Here is an 11,299-nt window from a genome sequence, read left to right on the forward strand (position 1 = left end):
GGACTACCTAATTACCCCATCCAAGCAGAATCCACAGAAGGGGATTTGATGGGGAAAAGAAAAGCTGCAGGGGTGGCCGTGTGGAATGGAGGAGGAGGAGGAGGAGGAGGAGGAGGAGAAGGAGGAGGAGGAGGAGGAGGAGGAGGAGAAGAAGAAGAAAAAGAAGAGGAAGAGGAAGAGGAAGAGGAAGAAGAAGAAGAAGAAGAAGAAGAAGAAGAAGAAGAAGAAGAAGAAGAAGAAGAAGAAGAAGAAGAAGAAGAAGAAGAAGAAGAAGAAGAAGAAGAAGATTTAGATACATCTTTTCTACCTCTTCTACATTGCTGATATAATTATTAGTTGAATAACATGCCTGGGAAGTTGAAAGTCTTTCCCAGAAGAAAGCCATGACAAATACTTCCATGCTGTTGTCAGGAATGTATCAGTGAAGTCATCAGACTGAAAGCTGGCTTGAAGCTGATGTTATCTTTTTAATATAAGGCAATGCATACATTTTCATGCATCGATCTGATTGCAACCACTATATGAAAATGATTGATGAAGTGGGTACTGAGGTTTATATACTGTCTCATAAATAAAAATAACCTCAAATTAATAATATATTTACAATGCTGGCCGCTATGATAGAAAAATGGATAACATTATTGATGACCAACTAACTGCCTAATAGAGAACTGTGAGAAGGCACTTTCCCCAACTCTGCCTGTCTCTTAAGTCTGTCCTTGTTTGGAAAAAGCATGGGCATCCAAAGGAGACAGCATGCAACACTTACTGTGAATGGGGGCACACCTGAACACATCCACATGCACATGTGTGCAACCTCTACTGGTGGATAGAAAAGGAAGTAGAAGTTGCCACTCATGTCTTGAACTGCAATTTTATATTTATTGGGAAATTAGCCTCATTGGACTGAGTGACCTGTTCTGTTTATTATTTTAAATTCAGAGTGATGTCTCTTTTACTCCAAATTATTCTGGGTACCTCGCAATATACCAGACAGTATAAAAATGATAAATGGCAGTATAAAAATGATAAAATAGAAACAGCAGATCACAATACCCTAATACCCAGAGTTGCTTTGGATAATGATATAAATACTATAATTAGAACAGGGCTAGGCAACCTTGGCTCTTTTATGACTGGACATAGTAATAATAATAATAATAATAATAATAATAATAATAATAATAATAATAATAATAATAATAAAAGTTGGAAGGGACCTTGGAGGTCATTGAGTTCAACCCCCTGCTCAGGCAGGAAACTCTACACTATTTCGTACAAATGGCTGTCCAGTCTCTTCTTAAAAACTTCCAGTGTTGGAGCATTTACCGCTTCTGCAGGCAGGTTGTTCCATTGATTAATTGTTCTAACTGTCAGGAAGTTTCTCCTTAGTTCTAGGTTGCTTCTCTCCTTGATTAGTTTCCATCCGTTGCTTCTTGTCCTGCCTTCAGGCGCTTTGGAGAATAGCTTGACTCCCTCTTCTTTATGGCAGCCCCTGAGATATTGGAACACTGCTATCATGTCCCCCTTCGTCCTTCTCTTCGTTAAACTAGACATACCCAATTCCAGCAACCGTTCCTTATATGTTTTAGCCTCCAGTCCCCTAATCATCGTTGTTGCTCTTCTCTGTACTCTTTCTGGAGTCTCAGCCTTTTTTTTCAACACTAAAAGCACCTAGGCCTGAGGCAGGCCCAACAAGTGACACGTGGATGCAGTGACACTACAGCAGCAGAGAGGAACTGAATGCCAGAAGTCTCCATTTAGCCTATGAACATCATCTTGCTTCCTGTTAGTGCAAAATGTGTTTTAATAACTGAAATTATTTCTAAATATCATGGAGGCAAATCGAACAGATACAGGTAGCCCTCGACTTACTAGGCTTCATTTAGTGACCGCTCAAAGTTACAACGGCACTGAAAAAAAGTGACATGGCCTTTTTTCACATTTACGACCTTTGCAGCATCCCCATGATCACATGATCAACATTCAAATGCTTGGCAAGTGGTTCATGCCTATGACCGTTGCTGTGTCCCCAAGGTCAGGTGATGACCTTTTGTGACTTTCTGAGGAGCAAAATCAATGGGGAAGCCAGATTCACTTAACAACCAGCTTTCTAGGTTATCAACTGCAGTGATTTACTTAACAACGGTGACAAGAAAGGCCGTAAAATGGGCAAAACTCCTTTAACAAATGTCTCACCAAGCTACAAAAATGTTAGGGTTCAATTGTGGTCATGAGGAAAATCAGAGCACAAGAATGGTCTCCATTATGCCCCCCCCCAAATCAAGCATTTCAATTTGATAAGATATATATTCACCACCCAGGTGCTTACAGGTAGGCATGTCATATTTTTTAATCGATTAAGGGGCCGCAACGCTCACGATCAGCAGATTTGCACAGACAAAGCTGAGCATTCGCTGGTTTTCCTTGTTTGTTTGTGCAGCCCTAATTTGGGGATATTTTGTTGTTGTTGTAATCAGGGACACCTGAGTTGAAGTTTAAAACTGGGACGACCCCAGTCAAATTGGGATGTACAGTAAGCCTATTTATAGCCTTTTAATACCAGGACAAGTCCCTAGTCCTTCAAGCAAGGCATTCTCCAAAAGTAAAATGAAAACATTCAACATCTCAATTCCAATCCAAGTCGCTGCCTAGCTTGCAACAAAGATGTCGAATGTTTTCAATAAAAGTCCAGGCAACAATTTAAATACATGTTGTGCTTCAATGGCTAAATCTCAAATTAAAATGCATGCTGGGAAACATTAATAACACAACTTCACTCACTACTGATATATTTATGTTCATCCAATCCAGCTGTTATGTTAAGCCAGATTCCCTGGAGAATATAATGAAGATATTGGAAATCATTCAGTTGCATGGCATGCCTCATTTTAACAGGTTCCAGGTCTCTAAACATTTTAAAGCCACTTCCAAGGGTGGCTGTCAGAGAGGCTGAAAAGAGAAACAGTGACCTCTTCTGGGTTTAGTGAAAACCTCCAGCCATAAATGGCAAGAAGCTGATGTAATATTTTTCTTGAAAAGATAATTCATATTTTGTTCTCCCAGATGAAGGGAAAAAAATCATGTCAAACAAATGTTGCACTGCCTAAGTATGCTGTTTTTGAAAGCAAGCTGTTACATTGAGAAGCAAATTCATCTTGGAATCTAAAACCCTGAAAGCTTCAAAGCACAGAGACCTTCAAAGCCAGATAGGAAGACTAAACAATTAATTTAAAACACTCATCTTCTTCTTTCAAGTGCCGTAGCGATTAACTTGCTGTTCCAGTAACTGGGCCAGCATTACTGGTTTAAACAAACAAAATGTCTTGGCTGTTTAATGGGTACATTTCAATCAGATACAAAAAGCCAAACAATTCAGCATATGACTTTTCCAAACATTCATATTTGCACCAATTTTCCTCCCTTTAGCTGCATGCAGACCTATAAAGAAAAAAATGCTTCAACTCTAGCGTAGTTTCAACCATCCAATTCACCATGTCTGCGTAATACTTTTTTTAAAAAACCCAGCAAATATTCTGTTTCTTCTGTTTTCACACATTTTTCAACCACATGCACTTGGCCAATTAAGTAGTGAGCTGTTGTTGAAAATGTTCGATCAATCTGTTTAAGTGATTCCTTCAGCCTACCAGGTTGTAAATTATCTGCTGTTCCCTGAGTTATAGAAGGCCTACTTTCCTGGATAATTGTGTATTGGGCTTCAAAATCGTGTTTGTGGATTTACACTGCTTCTTAGACAAATAACAGGGACCGGTCAATAATGAAATCATTGCTGCCATGGTCAATAGAAGTAATGTATCAAAGATGCTGTAGCATCTTTTTGTATGATTGATGTACAGACAGTCCCTGGGCTAAGAATGAGAACTGTTCCCCAATCTGTCTTTAATTCAAAATTGTATGTAAGTCTGAACTCACATTATGAGTTATTATTATTAAAAATGGCGGATGGCGTTCTCCTTCCTCGAACCGATGAACCAATGAAATAGCACCATGTTTTCATGAACTGCTGGAAACAGGTTGTATATTAAAAACACAAGGCTTCAGTGGTTCGTCTGTTTGAGGAAGAAGAATGCCGTCTGCCATTTTTAGTAATAGGCAGCCTGTTCATAAGAACAAGTTGCCCGTAAGTCAGATGTTCTTAATCCAGGAACTGACAGTACAGAAAATATTGTTAATGGAATGTACTAAATATACGTTTTTCAGTTCTCTGTGGGTGCAAATTATAGGTCATCAATCCTCATCAAGATAGTTCTAGGCAGTGGTTTTTTTCTTAAAAAAAAAAAAAGGTGCTGGAACTCACACATGTCATTCAACCTGCCTTGCCTTTCCTATAAGGTTCCATCCAAAAAAGGTGCCGGAACTCCGTTCTGGGCATTCTATGAGGAAAAAATGCCCTGGTTCTAGGTGTATACAATGTTGGGTAAAGAATTTCTGACATTTCTACCATTTTAGAAAAGCTGAGCACCTATAGGAGCGATATATAGCTATAGCAGTTATTCTATATTGTAGCATCATGTTCAATCTATCTTCCCTCCTCCTGTAATTACTGATAGGATTGCTTTAATCTGATATTTATCAGATGTCATTATAATATTCTCAAATTGTTTTGATCAAAATGCCTATTGTTAAATTAGTCTGTTTTCTAAACTTGAAACTTAACTTTCCCCACATATGTTCTTTACTAAAATGTGCAAAACATTCTTTACACACGGGGGGGGGGGGAGAGAAAGAGAAAAAAAGAGGGAGGAGGAGAGATATGGATGCTATTTATCATCAGAACTTTAATAACAAGAAGACTTCTTGCTAAAAAAAATCCTACTTGGCTTACTTTTGTTAGTAATATAGCAATGCATTTCTTGAACACAGCATGAAAGGCCTTTGTTTAATTAACTCAGTGCTTACTATTTTATCTCAACATTACACAAAGTCCAGTTTCATAGCAACAGTAAACAGCCTGCTGGTTACAGTAGTTACTGACATATTGACAGATGGCTCTCATGGCAAATAATGAAAAATATTTCTTTCCACTAAGTGCTTATATACAAATTCTGAGACACGGATTTTTGTTACAGCATATTGGTCTACTGGTGTCCTGGAATACTTTTTAATTGAACTGTATTTTGGTTTTTGTGGGTTTTTCTTTTACATTTGTCAACTTCGATGTTGAGCAACAGAAAAAAAGAACCAGACATGAATGGCACTGAACAGAGAAAGGTGAAGAGTTTATGCTTTTTGCAGGAAGGAAAGTCTGTTCCTGATTTTTTCAGCTGAGCCACCGCAATATTTGTTGGCATAAACCTCAATGGGCTATAATTACCGTAAATGCTGAACTTCAAAAGGTTCGGTGTATGGTAGTCATCTAAAGACAGAATGTATTCTAGCTTATTCACAAATCCATATGCCACAGAAGTACTGAAAATGAAAAAGAATGAACTTGTGGAAGGCATAAAAAACCCTGATCACCTTCTGGACTGGCTGATAGAAAAAGGTGTCCTTACATCTGAGAAGAAAATGGTCTTGTCCTACTATAGAACACGAATGGCAAAGAACTCCCGAGTTTTGGATATCTTGGCTTCTCAAGGTGAGCGAGCGTGCAGACTCTTTTTTTATCCCTGCTTGAAAGAGGTAGAGCCACGTTTATATAGCAATATAAGGAATTATGTGACTGATGTGAATGAGAAAATTGGAGATGCCAGAAGACAACTGGTAGGGTATCTCCTTGAAAAAGATAAAGGATGGATTCAGAAGGATAAAGCTTCCCATCCAGGGAAAAAAGATAGCCCTAGATCTATTAAGCAAAAAAAGATGATTTATGATAAACCTAAATCAAAATCCACTTTGGCAGCAAGACAATCCCTAGACAATGTTCCTACCGTCTTTGATCTGGTGAGGAAAGGAATTCTTTCTGATCTGGAAAAAGCCTTAAATGCGACTAATGTGAATGCAACAAACTCTGCCAATGAGACTCTCTTACACATTGCAGCAGCTCATGGGCAAACTGAAATAATTGACTATTTAATCAGCAAAGGTGCCAAACGAGAGGTCAAGGATAACAAAGGAAGAACCCCACTGCACAGAGCTGCTGAGAAAGGTCATGATAAAGCTGTGAACAGGCTGCTCCAAGCTGGTGCCAACATGTACAGTTTGGATCAAGAAGGCAAAACCCCTCTTCACTTGGCCAACCAGAACCAGCACATGCATGTTCTAAAGAACATCTTAAAAGAAGAGGTGAGACGACACAAGAATCAGCACAACTTCCTGCACATGGCTGCTCTCAAGGATGAGAGTGACCTGGTTCAAATCCTTTTAAAAAATGGTGCTTTGGTAGATGCCATGGATGAGAAAGGCCAGACGGCTTTGAGCTACGCTGTGTCTCAGGGACATGAGAAGACTGTCAAGGTATTGTCGGAAGGTGGAGCCAAAGTTGATTCCAGCATAATTGATGCCACCTTTAACAGCAACAACCAATCTCTCTTCAAAATATTGCTGGAATATGCCAGAGGATTATCATCTGAATCTATGGTATCAGCCCTGTTTAAAGCCATAGGAAAAGATCTGCATGGCATTGTGGCAGCTTTAATTGAAAGAGGGTTAGACATCAATGTCCGCAATGAAGAGCAGTACACACCATTGCTTTTGGCGTGTAAAACGGGGAAGATTAAATCAGCAAAAGTTCTTATTGAGAAGGGAGCCAGCTTGAAGGACAAGGCCCCTAACTTAAGTAGCCCCTTACACCTAGCAGTTGAAGCTGGGGCCTCTTCTATTGCACAAATGCTTCTGCAGAAGGGAATAGATCCTAATATCACAGCTCAAGGAAATCAAATGCCCCTCCATGTTGCTGCAATATACAATAGAGGAGCATTAGTTGACCTACTAATTGAAGGAGGAGCTAAAATTGATGCGGTCACCATAGACCTGTTCACTCCATTGCATGTGGCAAGTGGTAAAGGTCACACTGATATAGCTCTAAAGCTGTTGCAACATAGAGCCAATGTCAACCTCAAGAATAAGCGATCAAAGACACCTCTTCATCTTGCAGCTGAAATGGGGAATCCTGAAATGGTGGAGCTGCTTCTGAATTTCAAGGCAGATCCAAATGCAACAGATAAAGAGAAAAAGACTCCACTTCATTTTGCAACTTTGGGAGGCCATTTTTATGCAGTGAAAGCCCTGTTAGCTAAAAAGTCTAGAGCTGCAAGCAAAGACATGGATGGCTGCACACCAATGCATTATGCAGCTATCAACGGGAATGTGGAGATATTAAAAGAACTTTTGATGGTGGGATATAATAAAAATATCAATGACAAAAATATTTGGAGAAAGACACTTTTGCATCTTGCAGCAGAACATGGACACAGCAGTCTAATAGATTTTTTGTTGAGCAATGGCTCAGCTATTAATGCCTTAGACAACAATAAAGATACCCCATTGCACTGTGCTTGCAAAGCTGGTCATTTTGATTGTGTAAGAGCACTGCTCAACTGGTCTGCAGGAGATAAAGCAAATCTACAGGCTACTAATAGCTTGAAGAAGACCCCATTGCAAGTAGCAGAATCCAGTGTCACTGAGCACCAAGCTCAAATTGTTAATCTTTTGAAAAAGAAAATGTTATTGATAAGGTAGATTTGCAAAGAGGCTATTATAGATACACTTTGTACATTTAATTTAAGGGATCCAGTGAAATACTGTATCTAATTAATGCATATAGTTTGCCCCAGGATGTTTAGGCTTACAGATTATACTCACCAAAATGCTACATCTTCTCAGTCGATCAATAGTTGGCTTTTCACTGCAGGGATGAAGCATTCCTGATTTATCTTTAACTGGCTCTTTTGAGAAAAAAACAATTAAATATGCCCAGGTGGTAGTGGACAGAGGATTGTAAACTTGATCAAGGGAGCAACCTTAAAAAAAACCTTCTGACCTATTTATTTGTACAATCTGACTCACAACTCCAGACACAGTTAAAATTATGTTAAAGATACTACATTTTTCTAGAATAGCAATTGTGTTCTAAGCAGATTACATTAAAAAGTTCTGATTCTACTTTCTATCATGTATATGTACACCATACTATAGATTAAGTTGCCTCCTATAGGGCAGCTAGAGGCAACTTCTTTGTCACAGTAGTAGCAAACCTGCAAAATGCTATGCTGCAGAAATTTAAGACATTTTCTTCCTTCTAGTCTGTGTTCTTCAGCAAGGCTTGATTTTATTCACTTGTTTATAGTTTTGTTCTAGCTCTAGAATTATTATAATCAATTTCATTTATCTTGATTTATATGTGTTGACCCATTTTATTTCTGTTAATATGTAGTTGTTGTTTTTGAATGGACAATAGCAGCTTCAGGGATCCAATTTTCAGAGAGGTGAAAGTGAGGTCATCGGCTTTAGTATAACTATAAATAAATAAGACTGCTTACACTCTAAAGCTTGTAACTACCCTATATCCAGCAATGAAATATAGATATTACATGGATGTATTCCTATAAAATGTGTTGATGTTAGCACCAAGTATAGAATAAGATAACGTTTTATTACTCTACATATTAACACATAAATGGATATGACCCAAAATAAATCTGGAAGCTAGTTACCACATTATTGTATTAGATCAATATTCTTTTGTTTAGAATACAGAAACTGTAACAGAAATGCCTTTGATAGTTTAAACACAAAGTATTGCCATGCATTTTATATAATGAAAACATTATTATACTGGATGTTTTGAAACTTGTTCTTAATAAAGCCAAATTGTACTGATGGTACCTCCTACTCTCTCTGTATTGTAATTTATCACACAAATGTGTAATACACACTCTTATTGTTAACAAACTCAGGAAGTCTTACATCAGGTTTTCAGGCAAATGAGGAAATATTACTTACTCTCTTTTCTTGAAAACAAGAATTTTACACCCTAACATGGATTGATTTACTTGGAAATGAAACCCTGTACAGGTAGTCCTCAACTTACAACAGTTCATTTAGTGACCGTTCAAAGTTAAAACGACACTTAAAAGAATGACTTATGATTGTTTTTCACACCTGCAACCATTGTAGCATCCCCAATGTCATGTGATCAAAATTGGGACGCTTGGCAACTGATTCATATTTATGACTGCTGCAGCATCCAGGGGTCACGTGATCATCTTTTGCTACCTTCTGGCCAGCAAAGTCAATGGGGAAGTCAGATTCACCTAACAATCATGTTACTAACTTAACAACTGTAGTGATATACTTAACTGTGGCAAGAAAGGGTGTAAAGTGGAGAAAAATTCACTTAACAACTGTCCCACTTAGCAACATAAATTTTGGGCTCAATTGTGGTCGCAAGTCGAAGACTACCTGTATATTCTTCTAAATAATTGGCAGAAGACTGCTGGTAAAAGCTTTGACTGTGGGGTCCTTGGTGTTCTCTGAGCTTGGTTGTTTTCTTGCAGATATTTCATTACCAAACTAGATAACATCATCAGTGTTAGTATGGAGTGAGGTTTGATCTCATTTTATATTCTTGTGACTTCCCCTTCGGTGTAGGTGGGAGTGGTCTTGGTGGTTCCTTAATTGCGCTGTTGTTTATTGCTTGCTTGTTTGACAGTTCCTTCACTGGGGCTTTGTTTGATTCTTGATTGTTGGTTAATCTTGATGTTAATATCTGCTCATTAAGTCAGGAATAAATAAACATGGCAACTGCTTTAGAAAGAAGGTTGTTGTTTCTTGAAGAGGAGAGCCAGAGAGCAAGATGGCTCTGGAAGAAAAGAGAGTGAGCACATGTAGTAGGGAATGGGTTTTATATCCTCTTGGGCTGTTGTTTGGAGTCGTTTCCTGTTCCTGTTTGAAGCTTTGTATTTCCTGTGTCATATACTTTGACTTAGACGAGTCTGAGTGTACCCCTTTGGCATCTGTGGTTAATCCTATTATGTCCTATCCTAGAGTTTGGGTGTGGTATGTAGATTTTAGGTGTCTTTGTCTTCCTAAACTTCTAGCTGGAGGGCTCCAACCTTCCTAAATGGATTATTACATCTGCATTTCTGCTTGGGGGAGGGAGACTTGGGGCTATTAAGAAAAACTGGGCAGTTAGATATACTCCCAAGTATTTAACCTTTTTTACCATCTGAAAACCTGTGGCTTTAATCAAACTTTCCCTTTCTTTAACTGACATATTCTTAGATAATATCTTAGTCTTATAATTAAGTCAAATGGAAAATTGTATAAGAACAATTATGAACCACTATGGGCAAAAGTCCAAAAGGATTTAAGAGATTGGAAAAAATTGCAATTGTCATTGTTGGGGAGAATTTCAGCTGTAAAAATGAATGTTCTACCAAAGTTTCTTTTTTTGTTTCAGATGATACCTATTCTTAAAAAAGAGGCAAATTTGGAGGAATGGCAAAAGGGTATCAATAATTTTATATGGGCTGGGAAGAAACCAAGGGTTAAATTTAAGATATTACAGGATGCTCGAGAAAGAGGGGGACTTAAGGCACCTAATATGAAATTATATTATGATGCAGCCGCTCTAACTTGGTTAAGTGATTGGCTTAATTTAACAAATATGGATATTCTTTTTTTGGGAGGTTGGGATTTAATATATGGTTGGCATGCATATTTAATTTTTAATAAGAAAGTTGATCGGACTTTTAAATCACATATTTTGAGGAATGCCTTATTTCGTGTTTGGAAGAAGTATTATTATAGATTAAATTATAAAATACCTATCTGGGGGATTCCCAGACATGCAATTGAGGGAACTTCTAAGGGGACAGATTTTGATAAAATCTCGTACAAAGAATTGTTAATTTGTTCTGGTTCGAATTGGCATTTGAAATCCCTAGATGTATTAAGGCAGCAAAATATTCTACAGTCATGGTTTCAATATTTACAAATAATGGATAGATGGACTGTAGACAAGAAAGAGGGAATAACACTAGAAGATAGACAATTGGTTATTCAGATTAAAAACCAAGGTCCGGCTCATATAAAAAGAATATACAATGTTTTATTAGAGTTAGATTCGGAAACAGAATTGGTTAAAGACTGTATGATTAAATGGGCTCAGAATATACAGGAGCCGATCTCATTGGATTTATGGGAGACAATTTGGATAAGGAATGTTAAATTTACACAAGCTCAGAATTTGAGAGAAAATTTTTATAAAATGTTTTATAGATGGCACTTAGATCCTAAAAATTATCTTGTATGTATTCCAACATACAGCCCAAATGTTGAAGATGTGGCAATAATGATGCGACATACTTTCATATTTGGTGGAACTGTAAAAAAG

The 11,299-nt window shown here is 37.8% G+C and overlaps 1 protein-coding gene across 1 annotated transcript; it reads left to right on the top strand.

Annotated features, from left to right (window-relative positions):
• Positions 1-5,012: 5,012 nt before the first annotated feature.
• LOC120297409 (CARD- and ANK-domain containing inflammasome adapter protein-like) lies at positions 5,013-8,762 on the top strand. The gene has a single exon (XM_039320021.1). It carries the CDS (start codon positions 5,389-5,391, stop codon positions 7,639-7,641), a length of 2,253 nt encoding a protein of 750 aa, XP_039175955.1. The 5' UTR covers positions 5,013-5,388; the 3' UTR covers positions 7,642-8,762.
• Positions 8,763-11,299: the final 2,537 nt, after the last annotated feature.

The sequence above is a fragment of the Crotalus tigris genome, unplaced genomic scaffold (genome assembly GCF_016545835.1).
Source record: "Crotalus tigris isolate CLP2741 ecotype Arizona unplaced genomic scaffold, ASM1654583v1 scf7180000023617.9722795, whole genome shotgun sequence".
Taxonomy (NCBI): domain Eukaryota; kingdom Metazoa; phylum Chordata; class Lepidosauria; order Squamata; family Viperidae; genus Crotalus; species Crotalus tigris.

Coding starts and splice junctions, on each gene's coding strand:
- LOC120297409 (XM_039320021.1), top strand. CDS start 5,389: ATGTATTCTAGCTTATTCACAAATCCATATGCCACAGAAGTACTGAAA.